At 44.0% G+C, this 24,197-nt stretch overlaps 1 protein-coding gene across 3 annotated transcripts in view; it reads left to right on the top strand.

Annotated features, from left to right (window-relative positions):
* The first annotated feature begins 2,489 nt into the window (after nucleotides 1–2,489).
* Nucleotides 2,490–24,197, top strand: part of LOC306931577 (CSC1-like protein 2) — a 68,167-nt gene continuing 46,459 nt past the window's right edge. Inside the window, exons 1-4 of one of the 3 annotated variants that reach the window (XM_079513001.1) lie at nucleotides 2,490–3,012; nucleotides 11,340–11,555; nucleotides 18,842–18,921; nucleotides 23,640–23,678. In XM_079513001.1, the coding sequence (XP_079369127.1) occupies nucleotides 11,364–11,555; nucleotides 18,842–18,921; nucleotides 23,640–23,678 (311 nt within the window). In that variant the 5' untranslated portion in view covers nucleotides 2,490–3,012; nucleotides 11,340–11,363. Of the gene's footprint in view, nucleotides 3,013–11,339; nucleotides 11,556–18,841; nucleotides 18,922–23,636; nucleotides 23,679–24,197 lie in introns of all 3 variants that reach the window. The other 2 variants (XM_079513000.1, XM_079513002.1) reach the window with 2 other exon arrangements.

Below are 24,197 nucleotides of genomic sequence, written 5' to 3'. Positions count from 1 at the left end.
GCAGCAACAGATATCGAACTCCCTAGTCCTCACCTGCAGGCTTCCCTCCTGACCAAGGCCAAAAAGTACATCAGCATATGTAAACGTGAATATGATCTCAATTGGTATGGTATATCTTCTTCAGTAGCTGCCACATTACTTTATGTAAACAACTTCACAGTAAAGAAAGCTGGGTCCCAACATCCATAAGCGCTTCATACAGACGCACCACCACACCAAGAGCACCCGGCGGGGGGGTACGTGCTCTTGGTGCGTCTGTACAAAGCACACACACACACCCCCCCCCACACACACACACACACCTCCTCCCTCTCCTGTCCTTTCCTTGCACGGTTCCTACCTAAAATAGAAGATCCTGTGAGGGATCTGCAAGGTTCCCAGACCAGTTTGAATCTCCCGGGCTCACCCAGAGTCAGTGTCGAATTGCGCAGGTTGGTGCCTTGCATGTTTAACTCCGCCATCGGTGTATGAATGTAAATGTAAAGCGCTTTGGATAAATGCATCATTGCATTTACCATTTACTTTCTCAGACACAAGGCACCGACCTGCACACTTCAACACTGACTTGTACCTGGACCGTCTTGTAAACAATTGTAATGCTTTATTGGGTCGTCCACTCACAGTTAACAGTCTTTGTACTGAGTTGTGCTTGAAATGTACTGTAATTCTGCAAACTGTTAATAAATATTTCAATCAATCAATCAAACATCCCAGGTGAGGTCCTCAGTGAAATTTGAACTCTCTGATCCTCTTCAGTGCAGGGCCCCCGACCTGGATGGAAGAATGCTCTCTAGGAGGCCTCCTTCTCAGCTGTCTGAGTTGATTACCTATATCATTTGACACTAGTTGTCTTCTTTGTCTATACTGTATGTGTATAATCCATGACAAGCCCTCTGTCATGTGCACACCAAGGTAGGCCTTATGTCAGTACATAAGCTTTGATTCCATCGCACAAGGGTGTTGCTTGCCAAAAAGGCAACGCGTTGGCTTGTAGATCAGTTATTTTCACCAAGCGTCATACAACTATATGCACCTCTAAACTGGTTTGCCATTTTGTTAACCATCTATATTCCATGTACAACCCAGATTCGGCACAAACAAGGGACTAAATTATTTTCGCTCCTATGCCACCAAAATGTGGAACGCCCTACCAACAGTGATTAAGACATGCAAATCCCTTGACTCCTTAAAAACCGCTCTTAAAGGGCACCTACGGACGGCACCCCTTTTTCCCCTCACTGTATATGTTTATTTTCCCTTTTTACCTCCTTTATGATGAATTCCTGTTCTGTTCTTGACTACCGGTATATAGAAGTGTCTATTTGTACGTCTCTAAATGTTTTGATGAATTGAACAAGGTGGACCCTCTTGTAAACAAGTGTAATGCTTAATTGGGTCGTCCACTCACAGTTAACAGTCTTTGTATTGAGTTTGTGCTTGAAATGTACTGTAATTCTGCAAACTGTTAATAAATATTTCAATCAATCAATCAATACACCTAACGCCTCTCCAACTTTACATCCCTGGTCACTATAAAAGGCCTACCTAGAAGAGGTGACCACCGAAAACTACAACATGACATCACGCCGTGGTGGCCACCGCTCACACAGTCCAGTTCTCGGTTGAAGAGGTGACCACCGAAACTGTGGTTAGTAAAAACAGAGAGATGTGTTGTGTGAGCGGTGACCACCGTGGTGTGACGTCATGTTGCAGTGTTCGGTGGTCACCTCTTCACCGAAAACTGGACTATGAATAATAGGCCTTAAAGGGGCATTCCACTCATTTTCAACATTTTACTATGTCATTAATATACATTAGAGCTGAAATAATAAAAAGCCCCCACCCCATTCTGTGTTTCCTAGAACTGTAATTTTTTTTTTTTTTTAAAGATATTTTTTGCGGCTTATGCCTTTTATAGGTTTTTGAAGGGACAGACAGTAGGCTGACAGGAAACGGGAGAGAGATGGGGGAAGACATGCAGTAAAGGCCGTGTCGGGCTCGGGAGTCGAACCCGCGGCACACTGCGACTGGATTACCAGTCGGGTGCCCAGACGGTTACGCCACCGCCTGGGCCCCTAGAACTGTAATTATGAAAAAATAATAATTCAGACCTCTAGTTCTAGGAAACAGATTGGGGGGGGAATGAAAATGAGTGGAATGCCCCTTTAAGTCTCCTCCAGAGTCCTCCTAACAATATCTATGCTCCTAACCTCCAACATTCTCCACACTCCAGTCCAGTTGGTGGCATTATTGCACCAAATAAACTGGTTTTCCAACTGCTGACAAATGCAGAAGAGAACGAAAAGGCCTCCCACCTCTCGTGTAAAATCTCGCGTTGGTCAGGCAGCTAGGTTACCTCAGAGCCATCAGAGTAAAGACAAGAGTTTACGACAACTCCGTTCACTTCATGGGGCCACTAGTCCAAGGCGGCTCTTCTACGTAGACTTGGCCGAATAGTGACACCGGAAGCGTACGGAATGCATTGGAGTCTATGGGACTCGCGCGAGTACATGGACCACGTGACCGGGCTGTTTTCTGCCCCCCTCAATGTCGCAACTCTGTCTCTATGGCTCTGGGTTACCGTCTCTCTCTGGTCGGACTGGTTAGTGGTAGTTGTTCAACCGGCTCTCTCTCTATCACTCAGTAACGTAACGCGGTGACAACAAGTCCTCCTCCTGGCTGACCTCCTCCCTCCTCGTCACCGTCTTCATCCGTACACTGTACCAGAGTACAGTACAGACAGAGACCGTTGTTTACCTCCCCGGTCCACTTGGTTAACATTGGGCATTCTAACCGGGGCCCGACGGACGGACACGGTTGTGTGTGTGTGTGTGGATTGGAACAATAAGCTTTATGTAAATCACTGAGGAAGAAGCGGCTAACGGGCGTTAGCCAGCTAGCTTCCACCTGTTATTAGCTTCCAACGGCACCGCCACCGCGGAGGAGCTTATTAACGTTAATAACGGACTGTTGGCTAATATCGGCTAACGCTGAACACGACCACACAACGAGGTAAGATTATAGTTTCACAATTAACATCCTCCGTATGTTTGTTTTTGGGGTTTTATAGGATGTGGGTTTCGTGGTTGTGGTTATGGTTGTGTTGTTCTCACTGCCTCACACACAACCTTCCGATCATTGCATCTGCGGCAGGCTTTGTTACGTCCATTAATCACCACTTGTATTCAGAGATTAGTAAAGCTCATTATATTAACACGATGTGGTCTATCTATCACAATTACTCGTTCGTGGATGTTAGATGTTCTTGTGCTTTTTGTGTAACCGTGTATAGTTGTTGTCAAAACGCGACGTTCCGTCAACCAGGGACATTCATGCTTATTTATGCATGTCACACACTCCCCACAGCACAGCAGAGGCTCTAAAAGGCGACATGGAACTGTGGCTGTGTGATTTACATAAAGAAGGGAAAATACTCAATAATAATAATTAAGATAACGTTATTGAGATTGTACAAATGAAACTACCGCAGTGTTTCGGTGTAGTGGTTCAGTCAGATTGTACAAATGGAACCAAATGGACCCTCGGGTCCGTTTTGGTACCATTTTGTACAGTTACACATCTGCACGGGTGCATTTGTTTCCATTTTTACACCCTGAGTAAAATCCGCACTGGATTTTTACTGTGTAATTAATTAGATCTAGTGTTAGATTGGCTGGCTATTGTGGCTATGGTAAAATGCTGGCTATAGAGTTGATTAGTATGATATGATTAGTAAATCCTGGGTTACTCTTGGTGCTGACTGAGTGACCATTGTTGTTGAGAAACCTTCGTAGTTCCACAGGTCAGGTCTAATCTCTCTGCTGTCTTTTAGTCAAATGTGCTTCATCATTGAGGGGATGTGACTGCTAATAATCTGGCCCTTTGATGGTGTAGTCTAGTCATGGTCAAATGGCCAAAAAGGAATAAACATGAGGCGACCTGTTCATTTTGTATTTATGAGCTGCACTGGGGTTGGATGACTACGCTATGAAATATTAAACACCCATGGAATGCTTTGCAGTGACAATTATCAGTTTGACATCCTGCCCTGGATTTAGTCTTTTATTCGAAAGCAGGCATTATATGACATACACAACATCATTATATGACATACACAACATCACCAGCTTTCTTTGCAAGTTTATGTTTAGTTAAATAAATAAGCTTGTATTGACCAATGCATAGTTAACACTCAGTGTGCAGCTCATCTTGTGACGTTGCCCTAATTATAATTTGTTTTGGCAACAAGTAACAACTGTACCTATTTATGATCTTGACTTTGACATTTACCAGCCTAAATCAAAAATAACAATTTCCTTTGCAGTAAAAAAGGAAAGCACCCCAGATAGGGGGTGGATCAGCCACCTCAATCTTCTTGACATTGAAATTCCGTTGCACTGTTGCAGTGACAAGATTGCCAGGGGCCTCTCTGTCACAAAATGTGTGTCATAGTTTTAAGTGAATACACTGAGAGAGGTGTGCCCTGTGGTGTATTTACATCTGTTGATTGTCCTTGCTGATCTGAAATGAGGCAAGGTTTGCTCCAGGTAATCACCCAAATCCTGAAGCAGTTTCCTGTTTCCAGGGATGACATGTTTTAGTATCTTTCCAATGGAAATTAACATTTTGTCTGTGTTGTCCTAATGTCATGGTTACAACACTTGTACTAAGAGTGCTTTCACATTATCAGAATCCCGTGCTAATCAAAGCCCAGGTGTTCAGTAGTATTTGCATTGTCAATCATTTACAGACTAATACCCACAAGGCCAACAACATCAATTCTAGCTAATCTGCCAAGTCATTTGTCTCTTTGCTTATGTAAAGAATTCTCACAATTGTAGGGCAGGCTAGGCAGCTCCTATCAGCTTTGGAATGTTGTCTGACAGAAGACATGCAGGCTAAGTACTGAAATTGCATATGCCTACTAAAATTGGATATTTATTTTATTATTAAATGCCAACTAAATTCCATCTGGGTGTTTATAATTTCCACTTGTAAACATTTTAGATCATTCTGTAGGCAACCTAGACCAGAATAGAGCTTTGCTAACTTTGCTAATGGGGTGTACACTTGAAGCCGTAGTTTGAGATTTAGGCTACTTCTTCCCAGAAATAGATCAAGGTTTGTAACTCTCACAATAGCCAATATATCAAAGTTATTACAATTTTTATCATTATTATTATTATCATAATTTATTAGTAATTTAATGAATAGCCCACAGTTCATACTTCATAGTTGCATTGGATTTTCTTCTGATGTGTTATGTAGTTATCAGCCTGTAAGCAAGGGTGAATGTGTTAACTGGATCTTGAACAGACATGTTCAGCTAACTAGGCCTAATTAGACTATCGATTTGTGTATGCGTGTGTGTCGCATAAGAATGCTTTGTCTTGTAACTCACAAGTGCTTGCTCAGGTAACTTGATGTACATGCAAACATGAACTGTTTGTTCTGTTGTATTGCCTTTTTGTTTAGACCTGTAATAGGGGCTTTCTATGATTTGTATAGCCTAGATTCAAGATTATAGCTTGAACATGCCCACACTTGTTTCTTCTTCCACTGGGCTTGAGTTTGATCCATCTTAACCGTTTCCGTCCATCCGACGTGTCAGCACGTCCTAGGGGTCCCAATCGACGCGTACATCCGACGTGTGAGGACGTCTTAGCGCATCCTCAATGATACGGGGCGAGATAAGAATATTCTGAATTTTTTCCTTTCCTGTCAGTTCGCCTTTCGGCTACCGTATGCTCCGCTCTGTCCCCATGTTAGCTTATCATTGAGTTAGCCGTTAGCGCGGCAGAAAGAATGACTCGTCTAATCCAGGGCGCTTTCCGTGGTGTTGAACGGATCGATATACTAGCGCTTCATTTCTGCTCCTCATCCGTCTCTCCCGCAAAATATGAACGCTTTTTGGATCATATATCGTATAAACTAAAACGATCGCAATGTAAGCTAGCTATGTAAAGTAAAAAAAAATGAGTGGATTGTTTCCGGGTCATGGGTTTCCGAGTAAAAGCGGCCATGTTGTTCCGGCACCCAGAGCTCCTATTTTGAAGGACTTCCGTCACTGATTGTGTTTTAATGTGCAGAAATTGTAGTTTGTCTCACATAGTGGCAAGTATAGGTATCTAATCATTTTGCAGGTTATTAGTCAGAGTAACCGGGTCTGGACCCATAGTTGGTACCCATGATACTGCCATGATAGGAATGCCAACCGTGGTCTTTCTGGATTTTGGAGAGAATTGCTGATAAAGTTGATTGAAGGTTCTGGTGACCAAAATTGTGGACTTCTGAAGTGCAGAGGGAATCTTGAAGAAAGTGGCCACACAGTATAGCCAGAGTGCCAATACTTTATTAGGACACAGCAGGTAAAACAAATGAATCAGACTTCTGAAGTGAACACAAGTGTAGACAGGGGACTCTAGTGCCATACCCCCCCCCCCCCCCCCCCACAGAATCAAATCCACGAAGATTGTACATTCATGCAAATTTTGGCTTTTGCATCCCAGTTGAGAAAGTGTTTCACTAAAATGCCCGGGGCACAACGTAGATTTAGCCTAAAAAGCTAGTCTCAGATGTTACATTTGGTTGCATTTTATTACAGTAGATCCCAGGCTGAATCTCACTTTTTGTATTGCCTCTCACAGCTGCTTTATTATTATTTGTTTAATGAGTTGTATCAACATGTTTGAACCACAGTTAAGTCCACTTTAATAGCAAAACCTGTTCTCAATTGAATTTACCAAGTGATTTTCTCCCCCATTGCCTTCATCCCTGTTATGTTTGTTTGTATTTTGAGAATTTGCGGCAGACTGCCGGTACCATAGCAACCAGCCTGAGGTGGAGAGAGGTGACGTGACACAGTATTTCCCTGCTGCTTGGTCATGATTCAGAAAATCAGAACTAAATATGGTCTGTTTTTACTTCGTACACCTGTACTTCACTACGGTCAAGAAACATAGGATCAAATATAAATATATAATCGTATCACGACACTTTGTGACAAAAGCTGTGTGTTTTTCAGAGGCACAAATGAACATACATATAGGAAAAACAACAATAACTAGTGATCTCAAGAGTGAGCTGTTTAATCCTTAGTGGAGTGTTTATCTGTGTTTTAAATAGTATGCATATCATATTATTACCAACAGTGTGCATGTAAAGTCAAAATAAGAGTAGCTAGAACACGCACAGCTTGTACAGTACCTCATATTTCTTAGTTGGATATTAGTTTTATGCCAGCATAGCCTGTTTTTAATCTGCCCATGAATTTGCATCGCATTGATGCAGGTCTACTCTGCCTATATGACTAGTCTAGGCACAGTATATGCATTTCAACGTATTCTTTTCTAAGCTGCAAGTCCTCCCAAAGAAGTGTTGATTCTCCAGTGGTTTGACACCCGTGGCCGCGTGCCGAGGACATGCAGCGGTTTCATTTTTATGTGAGACACAGGGGGCACGTTGTCTCTCTGCATGGGTTGAGGCTGGTCCGTTTGCACCCTCTGGCCTCTATCAGTCTATTGTTCAGCGGCAGCAGCCTCCTTCTCCAGTGATGTCACAGCATTCCTGGCCGGAGCGGAGAGACCATAAATGAGTTAGTGTTAAAGGCAGATGAGCAGCGTGGTGAATACTGGTAATAGTGGGTCGAAGGGTACGGTATTTAGAAGTGAAACTGTGCATTTGGCAGCATGCCTGGCCTCGACAAGTTGCAACCTATGCCCTAATTGTGCGGTGTGTGATGTCACGTACCAAAAATAGCAAATATATATAAGTCAAGATCACAACATGCCGTGACGGGTTGTGAGCTTGTAGACTTGCTCTGCTTTCGGTGCGCTAGCTACACGGCACACAACCGTTCCATTTCTGATATGCCTTGAGCCCCTTGCACAGCCTACATGTAAGTCTGACCATCTCCTTACAATTCACTATGCTACGATTATGGGTACACCTTTTCATATTGAAGAAAATAATCGCTGCCTTTTTGTTTGTTGGACTTAAAGCAGTAATGTTGGTGAACTGGTTGTTCCGCATGCTGTCTTAAAGTGTATATTCAATTTCACCTGATATAAGCCGCTAATACCGATATTGTATCGTTCTAGTTAAGATGATGTGTTTATTGTGTATGCTGGAGGGCTCTGATGTTTTGCAATCAGAAGTAATGTTCTACTTCTAGGGCATGTTGTGCCCTTCGTCATGCATTACTCACCACATTGACAGAGCTTGTTGTTTGGATGCTTTAGTTTGAGTAAGTAAATATGTTAGGCCACCTAAATAATTTCCAATTTAATTTAGATTGCCTTCATTATCTTATATGTATTAATCAAAACAACAACTGCTTACAAAGTCAAAGTATATGTGCTTGAATTATATTTATTTAGGCAAAACTCAACTTAAAAAGTATAGACAAAGGATGCTTCAACAATTTTCAGTTGATACTTTTTCGTTTGCAACAAATTATATTTACCACGGAAGGAGTCGGCCTGAAGTGCCTGGATTCATATGAGCTCATTGTGATGATAAGTTGATCAGCTGAAATGTCTACTCTTTGACCTGATGTTTGAACGTCTGAGTGGCCTGTACTGTACTGTACTGCCGCATCACTGGCATCTATTTTAGTTGATGAGAAAACAAGATATTTCTGGAAAACACATTGTTTATTATTGTTAGTCGCACAGATTTCATCCAAATCTCACGCAAATCGGTACACATGATCTCTGTAGTCATGTGATCAAGACGAGTCTGTTGGATTTCTCAGATTCTACACTGATTGGCTAAGATTGCCTTCCAAAGTTTTCAGGAGTGGCCCGTTTTGTACAAAATGCTCCTGGTGGAGACCTGTGCCCAGAAGGGCACTTTTTCTAGTTTTATGCTATTATGTTTTAATACAAACATTTCTTTTTTTTGTAATGTTTTTTTGTGTGGCTTTCGCCTTTATTTAATATTTTTTTATTGAGGGACAGACAGTAGGCTGACAGGAAATGGGGAGAGAGATGGGGGGGGAAGACATGCAGTAAAGGCCGTCGGGATCGGGAGTCGAACCCGCGGCACACTGCCAGACTGGATTACCAGCCAAGGTGCCTGGACCACTGAGCCATGGCCCAGGACATTTCTTATTTAGTATATTTACTTTTTAGTCCATCCCTCCACCACTTTCAACGCAAGCAAGGTATCTTGAGAACTGCTGTCTGGATTTCCATGGAATTGGCTTTACATTTTCATGCTCCCGGAGAGTGAACCCTTTGAAGGAGGGTGAACCCTTTGAAGGAGGGTGAACCCTTTGAAGGAGGGTGAACCCTTTGAAGGAGGGTGAACCCTTTGCCTTTTAGTCCAAAACAAAGAAAGGGGGAAAAAAAGGCTGCAATGGCCGAGGGGACAAAAATCCTGCTAAAACAAACCTTTTCCCACTTCAAGGATAGATGGCATGAGTTTGAAGTAGCGATACAGGGGATGATCAGTGGCATTTGTTATTGTAAGTGAAGCAGCGATACAGGGGATGATCAGTGGCATTTGTTATTGTAAGTGAAGTAGCGATACAGGGGATGATCAGTGGCATTTGTTATTGTAAGTGAAGTAGCGATACAGGGGATGATCAGTGGCATTTGTTATTGTAAGTGAAGCAGCGATACAAGGGATGATCAGTGGCATTTGTTATTGTAAAGTGAAGTAGCGATACAGGGGATGATCAGTGGCATTTGTTATTGTAAGTGAAGTAGCGATACAGGGGATGATCAGTGGCATTTGTTATTGTAAGTGAAGTAGCGATACAAGGGATGATCAGTGGCATTTGTTATTGTAAGTGAAGCAGCGATACAGGGGATGATCAGTGGCATTTGTTATTGTAAAGTGAAGTAGCGATACAGGGGATGATCAGTGGCATTTGTTATTGTAAGTGAAGTAGCGATACAAGGGATGATCAGTGGCATTTGTTATTGTAAGTGAAGTAGCGATACAGGGGATGATCAGTGGCATTTGTTATTGTAAGTGAAGCAGCGATACAGGGGATGATCAGTGGCATTTGTTATTGTAAGTGAAGCAGCGATACAAGGGATGATCAGTGGCATTTGTTATTGTAAAGTGAAGTAGCGATACAGGGGATGATCAGTGGCATTTGTTATTGTAAGTGAAGTAGCGATACAGGGGATGATCAGTGGCATTTGTTATTGTAAAGTGCCAAGCGTGTGATGGCCTTATTGTCCATATGAGAACGTGTGGGTGTGGGAAGTCTGATAATCCTGGAAGCAATACAGGTAATACTGAAAAGTTTGTTTGTTAGGCATGGACAATACAGTAACAAGGGGAACAATACAACAGAACAGGTTGAATACTGCTTTTGTACAGTAACAAGATGAGGGGCAACAGATTATAGTGGTGGATATTGCTTGCAATCTTATCTCACGATGGATATGTATCACGATACAGAGGCCACGATATGATTATCGATATATTAATATATATATTGATTATACGTCTATTAAAAATAACCCATTTAGGCCTGACCTCAAAATAAAAAAAAATTCTTCTAAATCCTCCAGTTTTCTGAAATAAATATTTTCACGATTTTTCAAAAATAGCACGAGCTTGTAGATCTGCTATTTTTCAATAGCAAAATTATAACATATATTTTTTATGGAGGGACAGACAGTAGGCTGACAGGAAATGGGGAGAGAGACGGGGGTGAAGACATGCAGTAAAGGCCGTCGGTACGTCTATTCAAAATAATGACCATGTTGCACAAATACAATAAAACACTTTCAGGCCCACAGAGGGGGCGAGGGTGGCTTTGATAACGTTAAACAGAGGTACGTTGGTCAACACTGCGTCACCCAGATAATTCATGCTGTTTATCGATACAGCAGCCTCTCGTATCGATTCACCTATCGTCCGTATTTTCAATCGATATATATTGCCATATCGATTAATTGGATGCACCACTAACAGATAATGATCTTGATTTACGGAGCAGGGGTTTTAGTGGGTCTTTTATACCAGTCTTGTGTTTTATCTGTTTGCTTTGATTGCTTTTGAACCCTTTTAGGCCTGACCTCAAAATTTAAAATAATTCTTCTAAATCCTCCAGTTTTCTGAAATAAATATTTTCACGATTTTTCAAAAATAGCAGACCTACAAGCTCGTAGCGCGCCACTCGGTGGCGCGCTATGAGCTTGTAGATCTGCTATTTTTCAATAGCTAAATTATAACATGTTTAAAACACCAAAAGGGGTTCCCGCCCCAAAATGGGTTAAAGTGTGTAATCTTTTGTTAGCATTGTAAAATCATGCTGTTTGGTTAGTTGTTGTTGTTGTTATTATTATTAAATTACATACATTCCCCCTTTTCAGATACTCAATATGCTTCACTGAGTGATGTACCAAGTGTTGATTTTCATGATGGGCGTTTGGGCGACACAAGCGTGCCCCCATGGGAACTGCGCCATAGACGTTACCAACAACACCAAGGACTACTGCTACTCTGCCCGCATCCGCAGCACCGTGCTCCAGGGGTTGCCTTTTGGAGGAGTGCCCACGGTCCTTGCCCTGGACTTCATGTGTTTCCTGGTGAGTCCCTTTACCCTCTATACTTCATTGACCGAGTCCCACCCACAGGGATCTACAGGTATATTACCACACCACCCTCTATACTCACCCACCTGTAGATCCACCCACAGGGATCTACAGGTATATTAACCCATTTTGGACTGAGGTCGATTAAAAAAAAAGGCTTCTAAATCCTAACATTTTTCAGTGGTGCTCAACCTTTTTCATGTCAAGGACTCCCAGAATTATCTTTATTGGGCCACGGACCCCCATATCAAAATATGTAGTTCCAGGGACCTCCCCAGAAGCAAATATTGTAGTTAAAAATGTTCGCTCTGAAATATATATTCAATGATTTTTCAAAAATAGCAGACCTACAACCTCGTAGTGCGCCACTCGGTGGCGCGCTATGAGCTTGTAGATCTGCTATTTTTCAATAGCTAAAGCATAACATAATGCTTAAAACACCAATAGGGGTTCCCGCCGAAAATGGGTTAAGCCCCATTATTTTCTCCATCCTACATCGAGGGGCTTAAGCTGGGGACCACTGTTTGTGTTGGGATGGGGTATGGGCTAAGATTTAGTGCTTTTGTATCACTTGATAATATGCATCCCGTTTGTATACGTCCCACTGTTTCTCAACCAATTCAGTATTTAAGTCCGACGTCATTTTGTAGTGCTACGTTACGTCCGGGTCCAAGTGGCACCAGCTCCCGTCCGCATCTCATTTTGTAGTGCTACGTTACGTCCGGGTCCAAGTGGCACCAGCTCCCGTCCGCATCTCATTGTAAATAGAATATCTAAACGCGTGAATCTTTTTACAATGACGTTATTTTTCAGAAAGGAAGCCATTGAGGGTTAAAATTGGTCCTAATGCTTCCAACTCGAGTAGAATTATTAATGTTTTGTACAAGTGTCCATGACACAAAAAAATTATGTGGAGACAATAAAGACTATTATTATCATTAGTATTGAAGGTGGTAACAGTCCATTTGCTCAGTACAATATTTCGGGGGCATATTTAGAATGTGTGCAGGCTTTAGTATGTTGAATCTAGTTTGCATTAATGAGGATTTAGTTGACACAATGAAATAAAATGGCGATAATATCCAGTGTGGGGCAGACGGCCTGTCACAGAGAGATTTGGGAGAGCAGCAGCTTTGTTGTTGCGAGGAAAGCGGTAAAATTAGACTTTCGTGGTTGTTTTCGTCTCAGATTTAGTCAGACGGAGCGTCACAGTATAACTCTATGGGGACACAAAAGTGACACAAAAGTAGGACCCGGAAGTATCTCTGGAGGGGGGGCTCACGTCACAGCTAAAATACTGAATGGTCTTAAAGCCATTAAAGACTACTAATACTTCCTAATAATTATGACTCAACCAGACTATCCGGTGCACTTCCCCCTCTTGATAGTCTTAACTCACTTTTTCTGTTGAATTTCTTGACCTCTATCTATGGACGATCATAGGTCACCAGATCATTCAGTTCACGGTTTATAAACTAGTGGAAAGAAATTAAAAAATATATATATAATAATAATCCTGCATTACTAAATGTATGGTCAGGGACCACAACCCCCGTCCTACATGAAATGTCACCGTAAATGTGTGAGCTTGTAGATCGACCCTTTGTTTAGCTCATTTAGGACTGAGACTGCTATATACTGTAGATAGCAACAATAAGCCCAAAAGGGGTTCCCGTCCTGAAGGTAGGGTCCGCTCGCCCCTTTTCCATCTCGCCCCACTACTCTACCTAGCTGTAAATAACAAACATAATTCATGTTTGTGGTTATTTAAAAGGTATTATCATATTCATTTGTCATTGTTGAGTTCACTCTGTATATCCACGGGCATAATAGCATGATGATGCCATTACAAAACATGGGCTACATGGAAGAAATGTGATTAATAAAACGAAATTAACTGCTAGGTCATAAATTAACTTAATTAAGCAGTCACCGTCTCTGTGACATGATGTTCTTTCTAAATTATAGAGTATAGAGTATAGAGATCGACTACTATGCAATCAAATAAATCTGTATACAAGATAATTTCAGATTTCAGAGAGGGAGGGAAATACTAAATTAACTGTTAACTACATTAAACAAAATCACGGGGGCGAGTTGGTAAAGGGGCGAGCAGTCTCGTATCACGGGGGCGAGTTGTTAAAGGGGCGAGCAGTCTCGTATCACGGGGGCGAGTTGTTAAAGGGGCGAGCAGTCTCGTATTCGTCCTGAATGGGTTATAGTTGTTCCGATACGACGATCAGAGACGCCGCCTAAAATGCTGGCATCGACGTGTAGGCCAGTCTATGATAAAATGCTGGCATCGACGTGTAGGCCAGTCTATGATACAATGCTGGTATCGACGTGTAGGCCAGTCTATGATAAAATGCTGGTATCGACGTGTAGGCCAGTCTATGATAAAATGCTGGCATCGACGTGTAGGCCAGTCTATGATAAAATGCTGGCATCAACGTGTAGGCCAGTCTATGATAAAATGCTGGTATCGACGTGTAGGCCAGTCTATGATAAAATGCTGGTATCGACGTGTAGGCCAGTCTATGATAAAATGCTGGCATCGACGTGTAGGCCAGTCTATGATAAAATGCTGGCATCGACGTGTAGGCCAGTCTATGATAAAATGCTGGTATCGACGTGTAGGCCAGTCTATGATAAAATGCTGGTATCGACGTGTAGGCCAGTCTATGATAAAATGCTGGTATCGTCGTGTAGGCCAGTCTATGATAAAATGCTGGTATCGTCGTGTAGGCCAGTCTATGATAAAATGCTGGTATCGTCGTGTAGGCCAGTCTATGATAAAATGCTGGCATCGACGTGTAGGCCAGTCTATGATAAAATGCTGGCATCGACGTGTAGGCCAGTCTATGATAAAATGCTGGTATCGTCGTGTAGGCCAGTCTATGATAAAATGCTGGCATCGTCGTGTAGGCCAGTCTATGATAAAATGCTGGCATCGACGTGTAGGCCAGTCTATGATAAAATGCTGGTATCGTCGTGTAGGCCAGTCTATGATAAAATGCTGGTATCGTCGTGTAGGCCAGTCTATGATAAAATGCTGGTATCGTCGTGTAGGCCAGTCTATGATAAAATGCTGGTATCATCGTGTAGGCCAGTCTATGATAAAATGCTGGTATCGACGTGTAGGCCAGTCTATGATAAAATGCTGGCATCGACGTGTAGGCCAGTCTATGATAAAATGCTGGCATCGACGTGTAGGCCAGTCTATGCCGTAACTTATTGTTCTAAGAATTCATTTTATTATGCATCTTTATAGGATCGGTACTCTGTATCAACCTATACGCAAGGTGCAGTTGTTGGAATCGGTATTGGACAAAATGCTATGGGGACATCACTCTAGTGTTTTTAATCCAATGTTCACCACAGAATAGGGACGTTGGATTCAAGACAAGCGGTTCATTTATTAATCATTTAAATCCTATGTGCTTAAAACCCATTTTGGGCGGGAACCCCTTTTGGTGTTCGCATTATGTTATGCTTTAGCTATTGAAAAATAGCAGATCTACAAGCTCATAGCACGCCACCGAGTGGCGCGCTACGAGCTTGTAGGTCTGCTATTTTTAGAAAAATCGAAGAACGACTGACATAGAAACATAGCTTTTTCAGAAAACTTTCAGGATGTAGAAGACATTTATAGAATCTGATCTCAGGTCAAAATGGGTTAATCGAATGTTCACCACAGAATAGGGACGTTGGATTCAAGACAAGCGGTTAATTTATTAATCATTTAAATCCTATGTGCTTAATTGATCGAAAGTCCCCCAGGGGAGCTCACTCCTTTTTCCCCTGAAAATAGCCGATTTAGTGTTAAAAAAAAGGCATTCTGCTACTCTGGTATAGCTGAATGTTAAAGGTGGTGGTTAAAAAGTTAAAGCTCTGTTTTCTTCCTTGTTAATGTTTGTGCAGTACTAACTGCAAGAGCGAGTACCCATCAGCTTCAATTTTAAGATATTAATCCATTTAGGCCTGACCTCGAAATTAAAAAAAAAAAATCTAAATCCTCCAGTTTTCTGAAATAAATATTTTCACAATTTTTCAAAAATAGCAGACCTACAAGCTCGTAGCGCGCCACTATGAGCTTGTAGAGCTGCTATTTTTCAATAGCTAAATTATAACATAATGTTTAAAACACCAAAAGGGGTTCCTGCCCAAAATGGGTTAAAATAATTAACAAATAAAAAGTTGCGCAATAACATAGTGTCATGGCGTTTTATATTAACTGAAGATCGTGCAAGTGCATTGACGGTGAGGAAAGTACCTATCATCCTTCGCATAATACTTACTTATGCGTTGTGTAAAATGTCGAGTCACTTGCTTTCTCAAACTCCATGGCCCATCATCTTGGATTAGTGTAGCTGGATGTCCGCTCATTTATTTATTTCGTAACTTCCAATTTCACTTGTTTATCCAGTATCCTTTTATGAGGTCTGTCTCGTGATTGGACGAAATCATCCCCACCTGGCTGAAAATGTATTTTCTGTTTACTTAACAGCTGCAAACGGGGAGACTTGTGTTACTGAACAAGCACGCTATAGCTATAGCATTGATTATAGATGCTATTTAATATGTTCTTTCATTAAATTACAGTACTTTAAAAAAAAAAAAGACGACAATGAATGATCCATGAGACTAACTTAACACGTATCTAATTGGAGAAATAGTGTAAATGTTTTTATACCAGTCATACTAGCTAATGGTAAGAGCTGGAGGTGGACAACATAACCTAGTCATACTGAAGCCTATTGTCTTTAGTGTTTACCTGATGATGAGCACATTTCTGTCAACATACTAATATACACGGTATCTGTAGTACACAACGTTCAGTACCATCACAGATGTCAGCTCTGTGTACCGAGTGATGGCATGACGAGTTGTTTTATAAGAAATGAAAACATCGGCACACCAATTCAGGCTCCCAAGTATCTTTACTTTTAATCAGGTAACGTTTCGGGCCGCCGGCCTTCCTCAGGCCTTCCTCAGGCCTTCCTCAGACCTTCCTCAGGCCTTCCTCAGGCCTTCCTCAGGCCTTCCTCAGACCTTCCTCAGACCTTCCTCAGACCTTCCTCAGGCCTTCCTCAGGCCTTCCTCAGGCCTTCCTCAGACCTTCCTCAGGCCTTCCTCAGGCCTTCCTCAGACCTTCCTCAGACCTTCCTCAGGCCTTCCTCAGACCTTCCTCAGGCCTTCCTCAGGCCTTCCTCAGACCTTCCTCAGGCCTTCCTCAGACCTTCCTCAGGCCTTCCTCAGGCCTTCCTCAGACCTTCCTCAGGCCTTCCTCAGGCCTTCCTCAGGCCTTCCTCTACCTTCCTCAGGCCTTCCTCAGGCCTTCCTCAGGCCTTCCTCAGGCCTTCCTCAGGCCTTCCTCAGGCCTTCCTCAGGCCTTCCTCAGACCTTCCTCAGGCCTTCCTCAGACCTTCCTCAGACCTTCCTCAGGCCTTCCTCAGGCCTTCCTCAGGCCTTCCTCTACCTTCCTCAGGCCTTCCTCAGGCCTTCCTCAGGCCTTCCTCAGGCCTTCCTCAGGCCTTCCTCAGGCCTTCCTCAGACCTTCCTCAGGCCTTCCTCAGACCTTCCTCAGACCTTCCTCAGACCTTCCTCAGACCTTCCTCAGGCCTTCCTCAGGCCTTCCTCAGGCCTTCCTCTACCTTCCTCAGGCCTTCCTCAGGCCTTCCTCAGGCCTTCCTCAGACCTTCCTCAGGCCTTCCTCAGGCCTTCCTCAGGCCTTCCTCTACCTTCCTCAGACCTTCCTCAGACCTTCCTCAGGCCTTCCTCTACCTTCCTCAGACCTTCCTCAGACCTTCCTCAGGCCTTCCTCTACCTTCCTCAGCCCTTCCTCAGACCTTCCTCAGGCCTTCCTCTACCTTCCTCAGGCCTTCCTCAGACCTTCCTCAGGCCTTCCTCAGGCCTTCCTCAGGCCTTCCTCTACCTTCCTCAGACCTTCCTCAGACCTTCCTCAGGCCTTCCTCAGGCCTTCCTCCGGCCTTCCTCTACCTTCCTCAGACCTTCCTCAGACCTTCCTCAGACCTTCCTCAGGCCTTCCTCAGGCCTTCCTCAGGCCTTCCTCAGACCTTCCTCAGGCCTTCCTCTACCTTCCTCAGGCCTTCCTCAGGCCTTCCTCAGGCCTTCCTCAGCCCTTCCTCAGGCCTTCCTCAGGCCTTCCTCAGACCTTCCTCAGGCCTTCCTCAGGCCTTCCTCAGGCCTTCCTCAGGCCTTCCTCAGGCCTTCCTCAGCCCTTCCTCAGGCCTTCCTCAGGCCTTCCTCAGACCTTCCTCAGACCTTCCTCAGGCCTTCCTCAGGCCTTCCTCAGACCTTCCTCAGACCTTCCTCAGACCTTCCTCAGGCCTTCCTCAGGCCTTCCTCAGACCTTCCTCAGGCCTTCCTCAGGCCTTCCTCAGACCTTCCTCAGGCCTTCCTCAGGCCTTCCTCAGACCTTCCTCAGACCTTCCTCAGACCTTCCTCAGGCCTTCCTCAGGCCTTCCTCAGACCTTCCTCAGACCTTCCTCAGACCTTCCAAAGGCTGCGGCCCGAAACGTTACCTGATTAAAAGTAAAGATACTTGGGAGCCTGAATTGGTGTGCCGATGTTTTCATTTCTTATTCTGTGGAATGCACTTCCCGTTGCAGTCAGAACTGCAGCATCACTCCCGATCTTCCGCCGTAGTCTGAAAACCCACCTTTTCAGACTCCATCATGGCCCATAGCACTTACCCTACCCCCTTAGACAGCACTTCTTAGACTTATATAGCATTTGAAACAGACTTATAGCATGTCATGTAGACAGCACAATAAGTGCATTGTATGTAGTCATAGCACTTCATAGTATATATGTACAGCATAGTATAGCATATATGTATAGTTTATATGTATAGTGTCATTATATAGATATGTTCTAGTCATAGTTTATATGTATAGTGTCATTATATAGATATGTTCTAGTTATAGTTTATATGTATAGTGTCATTATATAGATATGTTCTAGTTACGTTCTTAGCTTACGCATGTTTCGCGATAAATGCATTTTACATATGTGATGTATTCCCATGCTTTTTGTTCTTGCTTAATGTAAGTCGCTCTGGATTAAGAGCGTCTGCTAAATGCCTAAATTGTAAATTGTTATATGACTTCATTTTGATAGATGTGCGTGTCATTTTGACTGTTTGTTCAGCTTCCTCTACTACATGACGAGTTGTTTTGACATGTGCTTTATATTCTGTCCCATTCTTATTCTGTCCCATTCTTATTCTGTCCCATTCTTATTCTATCCCATTCTAGGCCCTTCTGTTTTTGTTCAGCTTCTTGCGAAAGTGTGCTTGGGACTACGGACGTCTTGCACTGGTCACAGATGCCGACAGGTAAAAACCTTGCATTCCATTAAGTCCTATACATTTAGTATTAGCATTAAGCGTTGAGTAGACGTTATCTGCGGTTATCGATTTAGATTTAACATCAATTAGTTATGCGACCGCGAACTTTACCTTCGGGCAAGTGGGTATGACCTTTGGGCAAGTTGATGATGACCTTTTTGCCTGATGGCCTTAGTGTCAACCCCTGTCAGGAGTGTTACAATTCCAGTATACAGCACACACACACACACACACACACACACACACACACACACACACACACACACACACACACACACACACTTGGGTTATCTAATATCAGTTGACAGTTATCTACTACCGTATAACATCACAGCAAGGAGTTCCTTTGCACCCAGATCAGACTCCAGTCAGTGTTTCCTCAGCCAAGAATTGTGCACTATCCGAAACATCCTTGTTTGGTGGCTGGGCTTCGTCCATAGTGAGGTCTGAGAGGTTTCTCCTGGGTCAGGCTCTAGTGAGGTCCGAGAGGTTTCTCCTGGGTCAGGCTCTAGTGAGGTCCGAGAGGTTTCTCCTGGGTTAGGCTCTAGTGAGGTCCGAGAGGTTTCTCCTGGGTCAGCCTCTAGTGAGGTCCGAGAGGTTTCTCCTGGGTCAGGCTCTAGTGAGGTCCGAGAGGTTTCTCCTGGGTCAGGCTCTAGTGAGGTCTGACCGAGAGGTTTCTCCTGGTCAGGCTCTAGTGAGGTCCGAGAGGTTTCTCCTGGGTCAGGCTCTAGTGAGGTCTGAGAGGTTTCTCCTGGGTCAGGCTCTAGTGAGGTCCGAGAGGTTTCTCCTGGGTCAGGCTCTAGTGAGGTCCGAGAGGTTTCTCCTGGGTCAGGCTCTAGTGAGGTCCGAGAGGTTTCTCCTGGGTCAGCCTCTAGTGAGGTCCGAGAGGTTTCTCCTGGGTCAGGCTCTAGTGAGGTCCGAGAGGTTTCTCCTGGGTCAGGCTCTAGTGAGGTCTGACCGAGAGGTTTCTCCTGGTCAGGCTCTAGTGAGGTCCGAGAGGTTTCTCCTGGGTCAGGCTCTAGTGAGGTCTGAGAGGTTTCTCCTGGGTCAGGCTCTAGTGAGGTCCGAGAGGTTTCTCCTGGTCAGGCTCTAGTGAGGTCTGAGAGGTTTCTCCTGGGTCAGGCTCTAGTGAGGTCCGAGAGGTTTCTCCTGGGTCAGGCTCTAGTGAGGTCAGAGAGGTTTCTCCTGGGTCAGGCTCTAGTGAGGTCTTACCGAGAGGTTTCTCCTGGTCAGGCTCTAGTGAGGTCTTACCGAGAGGTTTCTCCTGGTCAGGCTCTAGTGAGGTCCGAGAGGTTTCTCCTGGGTCAGGCTCTAGTGAGGTCCGAGAGGTTTCTCCTGGGTCAGGCTCTAGTGAGGTCCGAGAGGTTTCTCCTGGGTCAGGCTCTAGTGAGGTCCGAGAGGTTTCTCCTGGGTCAGGCTCTAGTGAGGTCCGAGAGGTTTCTCCTGGTCAGGCTCTAGTGAGGTCCGAGAGGTTTCTCCTGGGTCAGGCTCTAGTGAGGTCAGAGAGGTTTCTCCTGGGTCAGGCTCTAGTGAGGTCCGAGAGGTTTCTCCTGGGTCAGGCTCTAGTGAGGTCCGAGAGGTTTCTCCTGGGTCAGGCTCTAGTGAGGTCAGAGAGGTTTTTCCTGGGTCAGGCTCTAGTGAGGTCCGAGAGGTTTTTCCTGGGTCAGGCTCTAGTGAGGTCCGAGCTTAGAGTATATATTAATAGAGACGGCACCCGGAGGAAACCCTGAGGCGAAATGGACATAGTGGCCGGATTTGTCATTACAGCTCGAGCCCGTTGACTATCATTGCGCACGTTCATGTTATTGGGCCTATGACACGTGAACGAATGTTTCATACGTGAACGCTGTTTCATACGTGAACGCAGCGCAATGATAGTCAACGGCAGCGCGTTCATGTTATTGGGGCAAATCCATCCCAGAATGCACTCTGTTCCTACCTGGAAGGAGGAGTGAAATCGCCTCATGCGCTTTTTAGCAACTTAATGCTAGTGGATGGGAGGAGAACTCTGGTGCCGTCTCTATTCATATATATCTAATGGTCCGAGAGGTTTCTCCTGGGCGGCCTCTGAGAATGAGTTGCCCAAAATGTAGTAGTGTAAAATGATACCTGTAAGGCTGTGAGACGAGCTGCGAGCTTTGATTTTTTCGCAGAATGTTCATCCGTCTTCGCATAATGTTTTGTCTACTATGACGGGGCCCAGGCCAGAATACTAATAGGGATGCTAGGGTTCATGGTTAAGCATGCTAATTGTTCAGAATATTCTATAGACAGAATAGCAGACAGATGTGTGTTGGATTGTGTTACCACAGACAGGACGGGCTGTGTCAGCAATTTCCCTTACACTCTCAACAATATCACATGCTTTGTGAACCAATAATTAATTGCATTACTTTCTCTATAGTGTCTTTTCTTTGGCCAAGCTAAGCTACCGTATCCAAAACACACGGATTGTAGTTCCAATGCTATTATAAGATGAACAAAAACCACCAGATTTATTTAGAAGTTGTAGCCCAGGGACTACAGGGGAGAATTGGCCTGTGGCTAAATCTGGTACAAAGCATCTTTTCTCTTTCACTTGAACTTGAGATTAATGCATTTCGTGCACGGTACCCTGACACAAATGAAACAAAATGAAAATGAATAATGGCCAGTTTGGCCACAGAGAAACTGAGATCAGATGCTACTCCAGGCCTCACTAAGTCAGAATATACTACGGGACCCTGTGCTCCGTCTGAGATCAGATGCTACTTCAGGCCTCACTAAGTCAGAATATGCTACGGGACCCCGTGCTCCATCTGAGATCAGATGCTACTCCAGGCCTCACTAAGTCAGAATATACTACGGGACCCCGTGCTCCGTCTGAGATCAGATGCTACTCCAGGCCTCACTAAGTCAGAATATACTACGGGACCCTGTGCTCCGTCTGAGATCAGATGCTACTCCAGGCCTCACTAAGTCAGAATATACTACGGGACCCTGTGCTCCGTCTGAGATCAGATGCTACTTCAGGCCTCACTAAGTCAGAATATACTACGGGACCCTGTGCTCCATCTGAGATCAGATGCTACTTCAGGCCTCACTAAGTCAGAATATACTACGGGACCCTGTGCTCCGTCTGAGATCAGATGCTACTTCAGGCCTCACTAAGTCAGAATATACTACGGGACCCCGTGCTCCGTCTGAGATCAGATGCTATTCCAGGCCTCACTAAGTCAGAATATACTACGGGACCCTGTGCTCCGTCTGAGATCAGATGCTACTTCAGGCCTCACTAAGTCAGAATATACTACGGGACCCCATGCTCCGTCTGAGATCAGATGCTACTCCAGGCCTCACTAAGTCAGAATATACTACGGGACCCCGTGCTCCGTCACCTACATCTCCTTGGTCTGTGGTTGTTGCAGCTTCACTATTTGTGCAGCTGGATTGGAGAGTATAAAGCAATGCATTTGGTTGGTGTGGTGGGTGGGGGGGGGGGGGGGGGGCAGAATGACTTACTTTCGGAACAGACAGAAATTGAGGGCTAAGACCGCATGACACTATTAAAAAGTGCTGACTTGTCTGTCTTTTTTAAAGGACCTGTAATTCTTGGATGGCTGACTGTGGCTAAATCTAGCTTCTCGCACGCCATGTTATGTTTGACTACCTTTTTAATGTGTAATTGTCGACTTCCATGAAAGGGGGAGAGGTGGTGGAGCTGTTTTAGCAGACAGTTTTAGGGTCCAATGGAGCTAAGAGGTTTTGTCCAAAGCAATGTTTACCTCTTTTCATTGGTTCAATATTTTCAAAATTACACACGGATGTAAAGGGTGTTCAATAGAGTGTCGCAGTCCCGCCCCCTCGAGAGACCCGGAAAAGAAATCCCCGTTCATTTTCCTCAGACTTTTCAGAAAGTATTTATTTAAAGACGTTTACGCCGCGGACAAAGCCCAACTCTTGTCGTGACAAATCATGACAATAAACACAATCTTTTGGGCCAAACAAAGAATTAGAAAGTAGAAAAAAAACAACACTTTTTTGTAATTATTTGTTTGGTTTGTTGTCATGATTTGTCACGACTCGAGTTGGCTTCGTACGACGCTTAAAAAGGTCTTTAAATAAATACTTTCTGAAATGTCTTTGGGAAAAATGCATTGGGATTCATTTCCTGGGCCTGGCGTCGTCATGAAAGGGGGCGGGACTGCGACGCTCTATAGCACTGATCAAAACAAAAACCTTTAAAAATGGAGTGTTGATATGTTAGAGTAGACTAGAGTGGTGACTTCTCAGTCATTGCATTGATGTGTTTTCAACCTTATCTAACCTTAAAAGGTTTTGTGCAACAATTTCCAAAAATAGCTGATCTACAAACTTACAATGCATTGCATCATGACACACTGAGCTTGTAGATCAGCTATTTTTGAATGGCCAAATGATAAAAATGAGGTTAAATGGATTTGATGCTATAATTTAACTAAATGTATCTGCATGGGACCTCCACTTTGAGAACCAGTGCACTATAGGATATAATTCAACACGGTCACTGCTCTGAAATACACTTGCATAACCTTTTATGACGTTTTTTTTAAACTGTCTGAACCCTAACCCAAATTGCTATTTCTCTATACTGACCTGCTTACTAGGGATGTCTCAGCAACAAGCAACAAGTATCAGTTCCTCTTAATCCAACTGTCTTAATTCTGTTTTCCTCTCTAAACCAGGAGAGAGGATCAGCGCTACAGCCGTCTGGACGATCGGGAATAGTATGTTCTTTCCCCCCATGCTGTCGTACCCTCGCTGCCTTTTCTCCTCCCTTCCCTCCTACAGTCGGGTGCCACCGATATTGTCCCTTATCATTTGACCCATTTAGGCCTGACCTCAAAATAAAAAAAAAATCCTTCTAAATCCTCCAGTTTTCTGAAATAAATATTTTCACGATTTTTCAAAAATAGCAGATCTACAAGCTCGTAGTGCGCCACTCGGTGGCGCGCTATGAGCTTGTAGATCTGCTATTTTTCAATAGCTAAATTATAACATAATGTTTAAAACACCAAAAGGGGTTTTGCGCAGATCACGCAAACCTCAGCAAAAGGACAATATCGATGGCCTCCAACTTTACTTTTCAAATAACCTTAACTCTTCCTCCATTCTTCTGCCCAGGCCGCTGTGGGTTTTAACTTGTTTCTCACTCAGTGGTGCAGTGTTTGTGTTTCGTCATTTTCCTGTCCTCCCGGGCGTTTTCTCAATGCCAGGCCCCCCTAATTGTTCTCTCACTCCTTATC

The sequence above is a fragment of the Electrona antarctica genome (assembly GCF_951216825.1).
Source record: "Electrona antarctica genome assembly, chromosome: 10".
Classification (NCBI taxonomy): domain Eukaryota; kingdom Metazoa; phylum Chordata; class Actinopteri; order Myctophiformes; family Myctophidae; genus Electrona; species Electrona antarctica.
Note: the sequence above shows the minus strand (reverse complement) of the source record. Positions and strands in the feature narration are given on the sequence as shown.